The sequence below is a fragment of the Siphateles boraxobius genome, unplaced genomic scaffold (genome assembly GCF_051911475.1).
Source record: "Siphateles boraxobius isolate OS27281-9 unplaced genomic scaffold, OSU_SipBor_1 41, whole genome shotgun sequence".
NCBI classification, from domain to species: Eukaryota; Metazoa; Chordata; class Actinopteri; order Cypriniformes; family Leuciscidae; genus Siphateles; species Siphateles boraxobius.
In genome coordinates, this window is record NW_027509042.1 from 15,814,733 (window position 1) to 15,831,799 (window position 17,067).

At 35.7% G+C, this 17,067-nt stretch overlaps 1 protein-coding gene across 2 annotated transcripts; it reads left to right on the forward strand.

The window, feature by feature from the left end:
- The first annotated feature begins 1,123 nt into the window (after window positions 1-1,123).
- On the forward strand, window positions 1,124-13,258 carry tspan1 (tetraspanin 1). 2 transcript variants are annotated; one of them, XM_077199955.1, is made up of 8 exons: window positions 1,124-1,232; window positions 1,556-1,618; window positions 5,765-5,971; window positions 6,078-6,152; window positions 10,852-10,950; window positions 11,283-11,372; window positions 12,761-12,844; window positions 13,143-13,258. In XM_077199955.1, the coding sequence occupies exons 2-8, from the start codon at window positions 1,562-1,564 to the stop codon at window positions 13,200-13,202; spliced, it is 672 nt and encodes a 223-aa protein (XP_077056070.1). In that variant the 5' UTR covers window positions 1,124-1,232; window positions 1,556-1,561; the 3' UTR covers window positions 13,203-13,258. The 2 variants fall into 2 exon arrangements, with proteins under 2 accessions (XP_077056070.1, XP_077056071.1); XM_077199956.1 differs by having other exon boundaries at window positions 1,126-1,232; window positions 11,283-11,429.
- Window positions 13,259-17,067: the final 3,809 nt, after the last annotated feature.

Consider the following 17,067-nt stretch of genomic DNA (forward strand, 5'->3'; position numbering starts at 1 on the left):
GGGAGATTAAGGACTGGATGCGTTAATGATGGGATTGGCGAGATTGTCATAACTCACAATAGGACCATTAAAGTGATATTACGAAGAGGGCTGCTGTTGATATGTGTTTAACTCTGGCAAGGTGGCACCAGGCAATTTATCCATTTTTTTTTCTTTATGTGATTTTCTCGCCTGCAGGGCCCAGTCTTAGATGTGTGAGGAATCTCAAATAATGCTGGCCATGAAAATCGGAACGCGAATAAGTGGAAATGAGATTGAGTGAAGGTAAAGGAAAAAAGTATAGAGCAAACAGAGTTGTGAAAGATGCAACAATTTGCAGCTAAGCTAATTTTATATTTGTAAAAAATACTAATAGGAGTAGGAAAAGGTAGAAAAGATATATATATATATATATATATATATATATATATATATATATATATATATATTTTTTTTTTTTTTTAGGTTCTTCCAGCAAATCTTCAAAATCATTTGCTGAGGGGATTTTATATCTCTTTGTTTTGTTTTCTGATGGATAAAACTGGACAAAGACATTTTCGTCCTCTAAGGGACCATCAATCATCTCCAAGTATCTAAGATACCACAATGGTGAACCAGTGAAGCCATCCAACCTGAGAGCCTTTGCACTGCAATACTGCCCTCTATTGGCAGATACATTTCCTTTGGTACAAAAGAACAAAGGAAACCACACATTAAAAAGTACACAAAGGAAATTTAGGAATATGTACAATACCTGATAGGTAGTGATCAAAGTCAACCTTAAAGACAGGAATTACCATATTTTTGGTACTACTTTCTCCTCGACCTTTTCTCTGTGGATACTCTTTGACCTTGGAAAAATTTTATTTAATTTTTGAATTGGTGTCATGAGTACATTTCAAATGACTTTAGCTAATCATTACCATTCAGAAGCAAGGAAAACAGTCAAATGATTGTTATCATAATGATTCTCATGAGTATGGGATATTTTGAACCATATGCATTTAAGTAACATCATGGAGGTAATCCACATTGGAAACCACTCTGACTTCAGGGAAATGCAAGTCAAATGACACTCAAGCCACATTAAAGCCACTCTAACCAGCTATTTTATATCCAAACCACACCCATCTTACCTGTTCAAGTCTCTTCCACTCTTTCCCCCTCATTCTGTCTCTTTTACATCTCTGTCTATTCCTCACTTAACAACTCACTCAACATTACATCTATTAGTGCGCTTTGGTTTGAAACAGGTGAGTTGCTTTTACATAAGCTAAACAAAATTGGATTCAAATGGATTTAAGCGAAAAGGAATCACTTACAAACATGTCTGGTATATGTGTGCATGTCTGGTATATGTGCAAGTGTATGTGCAAGTGTGTGTGTGTGTGTGTGTGTGTGTGTGTGTGTGTGTGTGTGTGTGTGTGTGTGTGTGTGTGTGTGTGTGTGTGTGTGTGTGTGTGTGTGTGTGTGTGTGTGTGTGTGTGTGCTTGCGTGCGTGTGTGTGTGTGTGTGAAAACAATCAAATTATGAAATGCAGCTCTGAATCTTATTTATGTTTATTGCTTCATTACAGAATAAAATGGGCTGCTTCACATTTGTCAAAGTTGTGATGGTTGTGTTCAACTTGCTTATCTGCGTAAGTATGCTTTAGTTTCTCATTAAATGTTTACATTTGAGTGCGGGGAGAGGGGTGTTTAGAAGAATAATTGCATTTCTTTATTCATTGACTGAGACTTTTATGTGGGGTGTAAAGAATGAAATAGATTCAGCCTGCCTCCGAATGAGCAATAAATAATTTATCCTCTTCTCTTTACAACAAACGCACACAGTACACACATAAATTGAACTAATGCAAACCGATAACACAATCCATTAGAAAATGTTTCATTGCTCCATGGTGAAGTCTTGATGATCACAATCAAAGTGTAAATGTGAGTAAGTCAGCCACACTTGCTCACATGCAGTTTTCATCTCACTATTGTTCACAGCCACTTTGTTTGAGAGTTAAAGCCTGCAAGTGCCTGAAATGATGGGTATGCTGGGTTGCTGGGTGGGACAGGAGGTTTTTAAGGCTGTAGATACTGGAACAAATGAAAGCGTACATAATAGTGTGCAATATTTCATTCAAAGTATTGCTAGAACAGCATACTGTTGGTTTCTATCTGGTGAACAATTTATCTAATCTACAACTGACGTTGTACTGTCTTTATACTTGTCAAGACTTACATGATATGCTGAATAAGAGGTCAAGGTTTTCTGCAAATAATTTATTCGATGTTAATTAAAAGCAGAAAAAAGAGAGAAATTTATAACTGTGCTTTTTGTTCTTTTTGTCAGAATTCAACATACAGTAAATCAATCAGTTAGTTAATTACTCTTAAGACTGACATAGTGATTCGAGAGCAATGGTTGGTCAGCAATAGATAATCATCACAAATTAGAATCTTGCTTTGTTTTACTGCGTCCACTGATTATGGAGCGCATTCATGGTTAGTAATGCTGTGCGCATTGGCATTATGTGAAATGTTTATTTCCTGCATTAAGTATTTAAGGCCCGTTCACACAAAGGAGAATAACTATGATGGTAATAACTATAAAGTTTTATTAATCATTCTAAATCTATGGAAGTTGTAAAGTCTACACCACAGCTATAACAACAATGACACAGAGGAACTGTATCATTTAAATCACTTCAGAACTTCATTTTTTCAGCTAGTGAACAATAAAAAACATTGACAGCCAATCGGAATACAATCCTACAATGCTTGAGCATTTAATACAGCCGATGATATAACTGCAGCGGTTGTTTATAATAAACAGAATATTATCGTTTTTGATGTTAACTGCCCTGTACTGTCAAATATGCTGCAAATAATGCGGATTTTGTGTGGAGGATGATAACCATATTTTACGTCATTAAAGCTGCTAAATATGAATCAGACTCACAAGAATGCCAAATTATGCAGGTGTTCACGTTTTTGGAGGTTTAGTTGAATGCTATATGGGTATTTGCACCCTATGGGTTGGGGCTTTATGTATGCAGCCTGAACAATCACTTATGCATTTACATTTACTGTGTTCGGATTGCTATCCATTTCAAATGCATCTTCTAGGGTATTTGCACTTTAGTGTTACATGATAGGATAGCTATCATTAAAATCAATGATATCAATAAAATAGAAACATATGAAGTGTTCAAGTGCAAATACTCCCATAGAATATTACTTAAAGTCCCCCTGTGCTGTGGTAAAAATCACACTTTTAATGTTGTTTACATGTCTATGTGGAGTTTTTAATAAGCTTTAAGACAGACCATGTGCAAATTCATTCAAAGTCAACACCATTGGTGAGAATTTTCTCCTTAAAACTCCAGTGAATCAAAGACAGTCTCAAAAACGTGGTTTGAAATAGCTGGTGTTTCTGATGTCACAAACTATGTAACAAATCAAGTTAACGTGTGATTGACAACAAGTGGATCTCTGAGCTTGTGTGAGTAAGTGGAGGCGGGGCTAGTTTGCAAATTCATAGAACCGCGTATACTAATTGAGGCAAGGGTGTAGAGTAACATTAACTATTATAATAGAGTAATATATAACTTATTAATTATAAGGCATGATTTATTTTTTTACAAGGGAATTTTTTTTTAAATATGTCATTTTGGTGATTTTTGACAAATTATTGACTACAGGGGGACTTTAAATAGTTACAACAACTGTTTTTTATTCCTGTTGTTGGGTAAAATACAACAGCTCATATTGATACAACTAAATTAAGGGTTCTTTTGTTAAAAATAGTTTACCTATTTCGTCTTACATTCAGCAAGACAGCCCATACAGTCTTTTTTTTCCTATTTAGATCCCGCTGCACAGTGGTCTTCATAAATCCTGATGTAATAACATGGAAATCCAACTTATTTTCCTCTCCTTCCATGCAGTGTGCCAATTCCTTTCCTGAGTTTACCCTTACACACAATCTGATTTCCATGTAATCTCTCCAGGTGCATGTTCCTTTGACGTGCAATTCCCAACATTAAGCCATACATGGTAGCATTTTATCAAAGCATTACTCACAAAAAACAAAACAAAAAAACATCAGTAATAATTTTAGCAGAAAGAAACTTTGAAGTAAAGAAGTTGAAGATAATATGCCTGTCACATTATATTTGCTTAGAGATCTGCCCATTATCAAAAGCTGACAATTAAACTGCTAAAACAATTCCCAAAGCTCCATGAGCGCAAACGGGAAATGATAAAAATGAAAATTGTTCTCATGCAGAAAAAAAATTAACATTGACAGGAAGGAGTATTGAGTGTTTCATGTTCAGCTGTCAGCCAGCTGAGTTAGATTTGAACGGCCCTGACAGCCATGATTGAGTCTGACAGAACATATCAGGTTTCATAGTTGGTTATGGCACCAACTGTGAATTAACATACTGACACCAACCCACTCATTAACCCAAACCACCCCCAAATGTGTTCTGGGGCTTAGACCTTTTGATATCTGATTGAATGGTATCATTCTGCTTGAAGACATCATTTGAAATAGGCAGAGCCGATGAATGAACCTTTTCTAAGTCTCACAGTTAAATGAGGCAACCTTGGTATTGCATCTGGCTCTTGATACATCAGAGAACACCAAATGACAAAAACACTGTATCCATCATTACCAGGAGATACATGCAATAAACAGACCTGGTTATGTGTCAGACATATTGTCTGTGAAGAGTCCTGGAAGTGACATAAATGCGCAGTCGAGCACCTAGTCCTGCAGGCTTGTGGCCATTAAGGGTACCCTTTGGTTTTCTATTGAGCCATTGCCGTTGTTGAATGACCTACCTCTATGGCAGAACACACATAACTCAGGTACACTCTGGCAATAATGGGAAATCCATGCAGGGCCTCTTATCGTACAACGTAATGGTGAGAATAAAAGGTCATGGGAAAATGCAAATGATAAAGAAGCCGAATCCAAATGACTATACACTATACATGCTATACATATATTATACATACATGCCTCTATACATGCTATTCATGCTATACAGACTATACATGCCTCTGGTCATAAAGCTTTTGTGTGAACTAGATCTTATAGCAAAAACTTGAGCATGAGGTATGGTTATGTTTCATGAACTAAAATATGAGTTACATATATATCACTTAGTATCAGATTTCAGTTTTTTTTGTAATATATAAAAGGTTGTAACCTGCAGCTATAGTCACATCACTGTCCTTAATACAGTTCATATGCAAATATTTCTTTTAAGATATTTTCATATATCATTTACTCTATTTATGAGAGGATTTTGAAGACTACATGATTACTGTGATTAACAACAAAAAGACACTTACGCTGCTCTGTATTTGATACCCCATTATAAACATCAAAAAGCGTGGTTGACACTTAAAAAGACACATGAAGTTGATGTCACATGTCCTCTACAGTGCCAAAACTCCGCTCAGTGCTGCCCATAACACTAGAATGCTACAAACCCTCTGCTTTGGTGCGTGTCTGTAGCCAGTGGGTATAATCTGTCTTTTTCAGCACACGGGCAATATAATCATCATATACAGTACACACGCAATTACAGCTGGGAAGAAGCAAGCTTTGTTTCCAGATCCCCAGAGTAAAGATAAAGCATCAATTTACTTACCTTTTGTAAACACAGCCAGTCTGTCTGGCTAAATCTTAAGTATTTAACATTTACAACAACTGCAAAGTTTACTATTAAAATGCAAAGGTGTACGGAAGTAACATTTTTATCTATTTATTTTTTTGACAGCTGGCAGGCATGTGTTTGACAACTGCAGGGATATGGGCGACTGTGAATATAGATTTCTTTATGGAAGTTTTGCCACCCTTTACTGATGAGTACCTGAGTCATGTCAATGTGGCAATCTTCAGCATCACTATTGGAGCAGTTATGACTCTACTCGGAATGCTGGGGTGCTGCGGAGCTCAGAAAGAGAGCAAATGCCTTCTTATAATGGTAAATCTCAATCATTTTATTACTTAATATCAAAGTGCCATATGAATATAATGTTTTTACGTTAGTGTTGTTTGTATGTTCACTCTCTTCTACTTTGTGCAACCAGTTCTTCTCCATCATCCTGATCATTTGCATTGCTGAGGCGGCAGCTGCAATAGTATCACTGGTTTATTCTTCATATGTGAGTCTCGGCCTAAATCACTGACCTCTCTGCCAAGCCTCCCCATCCCCCCACTCACTCTTTGTCTCTCTTTTCATTTTAGCCTCATGTAAATTCCCATCATACTCTGGCCATCATTAAATTAGGGGGTTTGAAATGGCTCCAGCACATTCAGGCACTTAATAACTCCCAGATTGCCTCAGGCGCTATGCCAGCACTCTCACTTTGAGCAATTTATTGCACTACAATATTGACGTTTAGGCATTTTATATGCAAAACAGGCGATTTACATACAGAGCTTCACCCATTTAGTGAAATGTATAATAATTACAACAACTTTAAATGAGTTATGGAGGGTATTTTAACAGAATAATGTCATTTAATTAAAAAACACAGAGACCTTTTAGGGCAAATTAAAAAACTGAATTTTCCATTTAACAGACAGCAATCTCATTTAGTGCATTGGAATAGTTAAACATTATATATATATATATATATATATATATATATATATATATATATATATATATATACGTATATAATGCTTTTTTTTCTGTGGTGAATAATATTTAAAGCCAACTGATTCTTTTCATTCCCATCTGTGCTCTATTTATCTCTGTGAAGCTTTTATGTATCTTTTTAACAGAAAAAAATTTCAAATATTCATCAACAAATTTCTGTAACAAATTTAGATGGTTGTCTTATCAATTCTTGTTCTGATCAACCTCTAAATTATGCTCTTTCCTTTCAAACTTTCAGCCATGGAGGATTATTCAAAAATCTAAATTTAACACTTGTCAGTTGGATCTTATTCCAAAGTACTTGGTTAAAGCCTGCTTACCTTCTCTCTCTATTCTGATTACTGACATCATACACACTTTGCTTGTTAATGCTATTAGTTTATGCTATTTTATCCCTCCCGCATGAGCGGGGCGATTGAAATACAGGGCTGGGATGGATGAAACATGACAGTTTAAACAGCAACTATTCATCTAATGCTTGTTTTTTTTTAACAATACCTGACTAGTAACTTATGTACATATTGTTACAAACATGTTTTGTAATTTATTTTAATTTAAAGGTTCATATTAACCATTTTTGTTCTGTCGCCCAATAAACAATAGGCGATAAGCCTACGCGCATTTTGCGTAATCTCAAAATATTTTGACGAAGACAGACAAATCAGTATACAATTCATTTTCTTACATTTCTTCCTTGGGTCATATTGAGTGTTTGCTAGTTGAATAGCTTGTTATTATGAACATAACAAAATTATGAACACTTGTTACAACCGTCCCGACAGCGCCTCCTGCCAGTTAAACCTTTTTTGCATTTAAACTAAAAAACTCTGATAATGCACACTTAAGGGTGTGTTAACATTATCATTACAATGATACTGGTGTTCAGCAGGGCTCAGTTTTGGGTCCTCTTTTATTCATTATTTATCTTTTACCCCTTGGTAATAACTTTAGGAAATGTGGTATTCAATTACATTGCTATGCCAATGAAACCCAAATTTACCTGTCCTCCAAACATGCCTCTACTTTTTCCCCATCTATCCTCTCAGATTGTTTAGCTGAGAGTGGTTTACATTAAATCTTCTTAAACTTCAACGCAGTAAAACTGAAATTCTTCTTGTTGGTTTAAAAAACAATCTGTGTTCCTCTGTGAATATTGATAATTTCCCAGTGTCTGTTTCTGTTTACTTTATCATTCGAAGGACATATAAACAGTGTCATTCACTTTGCATATTTTCACATGTAATATTAATTGAATTTGTTCTGGCTCTCTCAGTAAAGAGCACTGCGATTCTTCTTTATGCTTTAGTTACTTTTCGAATTGATTACTGTTACGCTCTTTTTTATGGCCTGCCTTCAAAGCTTCTCTACAAACTCCAGCTAGTACAGAATTCAGCTGCTCGAATTATTTAAAGAACACCTTACTCCCATATTACAACACTTGCTATGGCTCCCAGTTAAATATTGTATTGAGTTGAAAATCTTACTTACTTACTAATCTGACCTTATGGGGTCTCAAGCCTTTAGTCTTGCAGCTTCTTATTTATGGAACTTGTTGCCAGGATGTGCAAAACAATGAAAGTCTTCTTGTTTTTAATTCTCGTCTTAAGATTCAACTTTTTAGATAGGCTTTTATGTGATTGCTTTTTTGCTTGTATCCAGTCTGTCCAGGCTGTAATAATGATTAGAATTTGTTGTTTAATGTTGATTGTTTTACTGTGATTATAAGGCGCCTATAAATAAAATGTATAATAATAATAAATTAATACAAAATTATTATTTAATATTCTAAGTTTAATTTAATAATTTTAAATACATTTTAAACCTAATCACTAATTAAATTACATTAACCATGTTAATTCAAGGTCAGACAGTATTGCATAGATCATCAGGTTTTACATAACTTACCATACCATACAAAACCATAAAAAAATAAGAAGTGTAGTTTAGTTTCACTCGTTATGGTGTCATAATTTGTAATGAAAAAAGTATCACACTGTATATTTTGGGTGTTTGGTAATTGTGGATCTACTCCATTGGGATTTAAAATAGTCTTCTAGGCATTTATGCAGGCGTTGAATCAGTTTGTTCATGAAACATCATTTATATAGCTATCTGGATGAAACGTGGTACTCCATCAACAAGCCAGAGCGGTTAATGCTACTGGGGAGTCACCAAAAAGGAAGAGTGCAGGACATTCTTGTGAATTATACATCGAATAAATCATTTGGAGGAATGATTAAGCATGCAAATGCCCATTTAATGTGCTGTTTGTCACCATCACACTTTTATCCATTCATTCATTTATTTATTATCATGACAGAAGAAATTGGTGTTTTAATAATTCATGTGCAAGTCTTTGAGCAGGTGCTCCATTGTAGTTTCGATAAGAAATAGGCTTCACAAAGTCATAAGAATCGTGCAGTATGGAACTGAATAGCATTACATGTTTGCATTAAAATGTAAAATTGTTATGGAATAAGCCAAATTGTTGTGGAGATTACGTTTTTTAATGTTCAATTGGTCTGAGCTGTTTATTGTGATATCCAAAATGTCATTTCTCCCATTTCAATAACATTTAGCTGATGTGGTGTCATTTGTGAATAACATTTTTTACCGTTTAAATTAAAGATTGTTATTATGATAAGAAAAAGCACATTCAATTTGCGTTCTAATATTGTATTACTTTCAGTTGACATTATAAATGGAATTCTGTGCCGTACGCACTGGTCTCAGATCAGCAATTAGCAATCGGCCCTTTGCCGTACAGTGCTTTGTCCTGTCTAGATTGTGAGGGAATTCCACCAGACATTGATGGATTATCTTGCATGGAATAACTCTACTGATCTGTGTAGCTTCCACTGCTTCATAGGTGGGAGGGGGAGCACTTTTAATCATGTTTTGTCTGCACATCCCCACAGGCATGCTGTGTTGAAGACCACTCTTGCTGACCCCACCTTTCCCAACAAACACACATACACAAGTGACACTTAGCAACAGAGTCCTTGTAACTAAAACTCATCTAGGTTTATTAAATCAAATTCCAACTAATAAGACTGAAGGGAGAAAGTGAGGGAAGATGTAATAATGTAATGTATTCTTTGTGCATCAAAGTGCACAGGAAAGGCACACACAGAATTATGTGCAAATGTGTTCTAATTCAATAATATAGCAACTGTCCCAACATTTAGGATTAATCTTGCATGTAAAGTTGGTTTTAACACTGGCTGACCTGTAGGCCTACTCTACTGCATTTCGCATTTCGAACTTGGATGATATTTGACTTTGATAATGATTAAAGTTTAAATCAGATGTTTAACATCTTACCAGAGTTTGATTTATAATAATTTACCAGTAAATATATCATGGTTTACTAATACATGATCATGTTACAAAATAAAAATAAATGTGCTGACACTTTAAAAAAAAGTTAACACTTTAAAATAAGGTCCTATTAGTTAACAGTAGTTAATGCTTTAACTAACATTAACTAACAATGAGCAATACATTTGTTACATTATTTAATAATGTTTGTTAAATACAATCATTCATTTTTAATTCATGTCAGCTCAGGTGCATTGAATAATATTAACAGATAGCCTACTGTTATACATGTTGTGTTGTACGAAATTTTTATTTTAATAATGTATTAGTAAATGTTGAAATAACATAACATTTAATAAACGATTTAGAAGTAGTGTTAATTGTTAGTTTATTAACTAATTTTTTTTACTAATACTTTTTTTTACAATTTTAATAATTTAACAAATGGAACCTTATTGTAAAGTATTTGTAATGTGTTTTTTAAAGTGTATTGTAAAGCTTATTTTAATTAAATTAAATAATGTGAATGCAACTTTGACAGCCCAAATATTCATGCATTTAACATGCTTTCGCTATTAAATTACAAATGAACACAAAATCTTTGATAGTCAAAAGTATCAATATATAAAGAAATAACCTTAAAATTAACAATAGCAATTTAAAAAAAAAGCTTGATCTAGACTGAAATGACTTACTGCCTTTGTTTTAATTTAGTCATGATAAATGTAATTGGTAGTGGCTTTGTGGAGACAGTGCTGGAAGCAGTTTGCTGTAAAAGAAAAAAAAGTGTATGTTTGCGTTTTTATCGAGTTTCTATTACCTTCTGAATTCTCATGTGTGCCTTTTCATCTGTCCCTTTCTGTCTGTGATTTCGAAAGACTGAGATCATTCTAATAGCGTGGGCCACACCAGGACTGAAGGAGCAGTATGGGAAAGATCAAATCCTCACAGACTCGTGGAACTCAACCATGACAACAGTAAACCACAGCCAACCAAATGCATGCATAGATGAGTATTGATCTGTGCCTCAGGCTTTTCAGTATGTGGTCAAATAAGATTAATCCATCATGTCAAATTTCCTGGCCAAAAGTGCCTTTAAAACCAGTATGGTGTAGTTGACAGTAGATGTGAAAATGAGCTTACTAAACAGACTGCCTCGAGTTTGACAGGCAAATGAAAACCCTTAAAGAGTTTTACAGATCAATAATCACACATATAACATGGGAACATTTATAGATATGTTAACCTTACAAACCCTTATTTGTGAATATGGAACTGACTGTTAGTGCCCTTTCATTTTGTGTAACAGTTGCAGTGTTGTGGCTTCAGCAACTACACAGACTTTTCTGAATCCTACTACTATAAACAGAATGGGGCCCTTTACCCTCCGACCTGTTGTGTAGGTCCTGAGCTCTTCCCCTGTGATGAGGACAATGCTAATTTCAGTAGTGTGGTGGTGAGAAACATGCAGCTCTATCAAATATTTCCACAGCAAAAGATAGCAAGAGTTTGGACATGTTTAAAGCTGCTAGTACAGTAGGTGCTGTATTACCAGGGGCATAGAAACTTTTTGCTGCTGTGTGAAGAAAAATAATGAGTAGCCTATAAATTGCCACGTTATAGTACTTACTAATGCACGAGCTTTTCTCCATATAAAAACATATATACAACAAACACGTACAAACATTTGCAAATGCATATGACCAGTCTGGAACAGCTAAAAGATTACCATTTACTACTGAAACTTTTCTCTACTTCAGCATGTTGAAAGGTTGGGTCATTCCAACTCTTTGGTTTCAAAATAATCTCTGGTTCCCAGTTGGAATTATGAAGTTGATAATTCTGATAGCAGCACTTAGCACAATTGTTTTGAGCCAATCATATGAGCCATAAATAGCATATGATTGATGCTGCATTAAAGTGCACTGGGAAACACGTACCTCAACATACCATGTATTCAAGTCGAAAACATAACACTGAAGTAACTACATCTGAATTTGAAATTATGTAAATGAATAAAATACAGCATACAAAATGAAAATAACTTTCAAAATCAATTATTATAATTCACTACACACTTGCTGTTCTCTCAATAGGCTCTACATAGATTAAATAACATATTTTTAATGTAAGAGTGGCCATTGGCATTTTTTATGGTTTCAGTCTCTTGCTACTTGATACTGTAACTGGTACTTGTTGTCACATTATTTTAACTTATTTTCGCAGTTATGTTATTATTATGTTTCTGCAATGTTTCAAATCGACACAACCAAAGTCATAATTCTGCAACTTGTGTATCATTTATAATTTTGAGTTTCCCACTCTTAAATACAACTTCTCTCTGACATTCGTGCACTCGGAACTCGTAATCACGATATTTCTGAGCTTACTTGAAGGACTCATTAGTCCTGAATTTGAAACTGGATTCTAACAAATTATTCTTCTTAGTTCTGTACCTTAAATAGATGGTAGTAGAAATAGTAAGAGTATAGTGTTCAGAAATCAACCAATCACTATGTAGTAACAGGAAAACGTCATGATAACATCTCTGATTGGCTGAAGGCATCCTAATCAACTATGGCTAGTGCCCACTTACCATCCGTTCTGCAGGAATTACTAGGCGGATATATCCTTATAAATATTCATGAGCCAAGGTGATAAAGTATAAATGTGACCCCCCCCCCCCCCCCCCCCCGCACTGTTCAGATCGTTCCTACACCCCTGTGTAATACAGCAGTGCGTTTATGTGATCTGGGCCCTTTCATCTGATATTGGTTTCTCTTCCAGGGCTGTTTTAAACAAATTGTTAAGGTCACCCAGAGGAAAGTTGACATTGTGGGAGGAATAGCTGCTGGAGTCACTGCCATTGAGGTAAACACAACACATCCATCATGCTGTTACAATAACAAATGTATTGAAAGAAGAGTATTGGGTTTATGTATAGCAGCTCTCAGGATTTTACTATAGCCTTTATCATGATTTTTTAAGCCTTTTGTTACAAAGAACTATTTATCACGTTGCATGTCCAGCAAAAGGTATAGTGAGGGGCATTATTATCTTCACAGTTTCCAAAATGCATTTAAATGTCCTTATGCATGTTATAGGCACTTCAATCATATGCCACATACACATTATTTACCAACAATTGACAATGTATTTTGTTTTCTAGTTGGCAGCGATGGGGGTGTCTATGTATCTCTATTTCTACCTGGACAAAAAAGCAGCCTAAAAGTCTCATCTTACTTGTTTACAATTATGTATGCATTTTGTTTATTCCATAAACTGCAAGCTTAGATAATAATTTAACTGTAGATATTAGTCCACTATTTATTGTAAGATTACAAGGATATTATGAAATTGTCTGTTATTTGATTTTAAAATGGGATGTTACATAACAGTAATCTTTCTTTCTTTTTTCTGAGCATGTAATGTAATCCAAAATAATGAAATAAAATGTTGCCGTATTCCCTTTGTACAAGAGAAAGTAATTTTATAACCAGAGATCAAGTTCATTTACATAGGGAAGCAATAATTGTTTTGCACTGAAATGCTTAATGTCACACAAGCTGTTCTTATACATGAAAAATTAGTTAATTATGGAGAGATAGGAAAGTGTTTTTTCTTTTTTTGCACCATACAAAACTATTCCTATACCCCTTTGAATATTAGAGTGACTTAGGATGATAATTTGCTCTTTTTGTGAACAGATACTAAAAAAATAAAATGTAACATGACATCAATCTCAAGAATCCCTTGAAGTGAAAGGCAAACATGTAAAGAAGTGTGACCTTCTACCTCATTGATTGCATTAGTGTAGAATCAGGATGAGTTAATAGTTTTAAAAGACAAATGCAAAATATTGCCTATAGGATTTTTGACTATAAGTTTCACACACAATATATCTCACTCTACAAAAACAACACCTACTCAAGCTGGCGGTCTGCATCATCATGAAATCACCCCTACAACTTTGGCAAACACAATCGAATCACATTTACGCATGGGATCAACCACACAAAATTTGCCTTGATTTCAATAGTCACACCATTTCCTTTGGGGGCTGCTTCAGATTTCCACATAATTTGCCTGCTTTGCTGTCTGCTTATCTAACAGGAAACAATCGTTTTAAAAATAAAATAAATGTATATTTTTATATTGAGAACTACAGAAAAACTATTTAAAAAATACATAAATATAATCTTAAGTATAAGCTGCCTCTCAATAATAAATCTTTAAAAATAAATACATCGATAACACATTGTTTAACTGCTTGGAAATTAACTGTAAAAAGTTAAAAGTACTGTATGTGTATCATTTGGCCCTCTAGCAGTAAAAAAAAAATTCGCATGCATCTCTTTGAAGAATATTGTTTTGGTTGTGCTTCGGCTCTTAGTGACTGTGAGAATGAATATGGTTATCCTACTCATAGACATAAAATACAGTAGTAGTATTTATTATGTCTAAGATCCTACTGCTCATTAAAGATTCTCTACTACAAAGAGAGATAGTTTAAGGTTATAGCTTATGGAAAGGATCTTAAGTTGACTAGCTTATGACGTTACTGTAGTGCTTGATTTTAGCTATGTATACTTCTTTTAAAGGGGTGGTTGATTATGGTTTCAATTTTTTAACTTTAGTTAGTGTGTAATGTTGCTGTTTGAGCATAAACAACATATGCAAAGTTGCGACGCTCAAAGTTCAAAGCAAAGGAAGATATTTTCTTTTACAGAAATCGCTTTTTAAGGACTACAACAAACGGCTGGAAAGGGACTACAATGAGCTTCTTCACTGGTTAGTGACAGCATTAACCCTAAAATTGCCATAAACCCCACCCCCAGGAATGCGATTTATAAGATTATCATGACAGAATATGCAAAACAATGACTAGATGATAGTTAACTCCACATCAGCTACAAATTCATCAACTAACCATTCAGAAATGTCCTGTTGCATTCTACATTGTCACTTCTTCTTGAGTCTCTCCATCTCAATCCGAATTACCGATTGAACATAAGAGGCTACATTTTCAGTGGATGTCTGTCTTTGTTAAGTAATTGGAGCTCCTAACACACAAGCTCTTGAAGCTCCGCCCTCTGTGCCGGGAGCTGCAGCTCATTTGGATTTAAAAGGGACACACACAAAAACTAAGCGTCTGGGGACATCATAGACTTACTTATTTTACATCTTGTGAAAAGGGCATTATAGGACCCCTTTAAAAAAATGCCAGTACAGAACTAAAACAACCCTTATACATTGACCCTTTAAAGGGCACCTATTATGCCCCTTTTCACAAGATGTAAAATAAGTCTCTGATGTCCTCAGAGTGTGTATGTGAAGTTTTAGCTCAAAATACCCAACAGATCATTTTTTACAGCATGTTTAAATTGTCACTTTTTGGGGCTCGGAAAAACATGCCGTTTTAGTGTGTATCCCTTTAATGCAAATGAACAGCTGCTGCTGGCCCACAGAGCGGAGCCTCACAAGTTCGCGCTCATGACAATCTGACAGCATAGTTTAGTTTAATCACGGTTATAACGTATTTGTCATCTGCTTTTATCCACTATTAATACAAGCCTGTTGTAGCAAACCCCATCCAAATAATGGCCAAAATATACTGATGAGTTCAATGAAGTTTATTGTACATCACACAAGGGATGAAGTGTTAGTTTACTTCATAAAATCACTGTAAGAGCTGAATAGTCGCTGTATAAGAAGTATATCCATAGACTCTCTCTCTCTCTCTTTCATTATCATCAACATACACACAGCGAATAAAACAGAAACACTCTTTACATTACAAATAGTAAACAAATATATATTCAGACCTTTTGAGGGGGTGCTTAATAAACTGGTAAACTTTATATCCATAAAATGACTCAGATGAGCTGTCATAAAGTGTGCGCTCTCACTTTCATTTCTGCCGTGATCACTGATGATCAGTAGTAAGCGGCCTATCACTCCGGATTTGATTTCCATTACACGAGAGTATATGTTAAAAACTTCATGCTGATTTGTACTCGGCTTTCGCCAAGATAAGCACCAACTAAGACGTAGCTTTACAGTAACCTATGCTTCTCCATCCATTTATGCTTCTTTCCATATGGTGATGTGAATCTCCTTCTGTCTGGTGTTAATGGCTGCAGTGTATTTGGCGCGTCAGCACACACAACGGCTGCAACCACAGTGCAGTCTCCCCAGAGGATCAGCATGACAACCGTCTGGATTGAGCCGAGTAGGGGACATCTCTAGGGGCTTCAAGTGGGAACCTTCCGTCCTCAGTGTTTCGTCGACTAGCCCACGACACCTCAAGAGGGCTCGACAGTGACTCTGGCGTCCCAGAGTAACCCCCCTCCGTCCCCCACTCAACTCAGACCAGCTTACTGACCTTTACATCCCTCCTGCTGCTGAGGTTGCTCCTTCCTCGTAGTTCACATGTGACCTAACCACAATCTCACCGCAACCCGACCATACGCGCCAACCCGTTTGACTAAGGCTGTCGAGGCCCACTGCCGTCGTTAAAGCGGGTTCAGTGGCAACGGTTCGTTATGGCATACTACCTACCGCAAAACACAAAATCTGTCCAAACACCAATCCTCATTCACACAAAATACACAGGAACGTAATAACTGTAATAAAAATGCAAACTATACAAATAAACCAACAGACTCTTCGAGTTTTTCAAGAATTCTTCGAAACCGTAGCATGGCGGCCTGTACACAGCCAGCCAGAATCTTTCCGTCTCAACCACAGCCAGTTGCTGCTCCTTTCTGCTGCTTCAGCTAAGTTCTTTACTGTGCAACGCAACTCTTGAAGAATTGGTTTTAACACCTCTTATTGGTGAATGGTCGCCTGGGCGGAGGAATGTTGTCTTCTGTTTTGCTAGAACAGGTGGCAACTTATTGGTCATGTTACGCTTGTCTTCAAATGCTAAAGCCAAACATCGCAGTACTTGGTCATGACGCCAAGTAAACCGTCCTTGGCTAAGATCCACCTTACATCCTGTCAAAATGTGCCTTAATGTGGCAGGTGATGAACACAAAGGACATGAGGGATCCTCTCCTACCCAGAGGTTTAGGTTATGTGGTGATGGGAGA

Excerpts from the sequence above, each read along its gene's own strand:
- tspan1 (XM_077199956.1), top strand. The coding sequence starts at position 1,562 with ATGGGCTGCTTCACATTTGTCAAAGTTGTGATGGTTGTGTTCAACTTG. Across the intron at positions 1,619-5,764 it reads TGTTCAACTTGCTTATCTGC|CTGGCAGGCATGTGTTTGAC; the intron begins GTAAGTATGCTT and ends TTTTTTTGACAG. Across the intron at positions 12,845-13,142 it reads CTGGAGTCACTGCCATTGAG|TTGGCAGCGATGGGGGTGTC; the intron begins GTAAACACAACA and ends TTTGTTTTCTAG.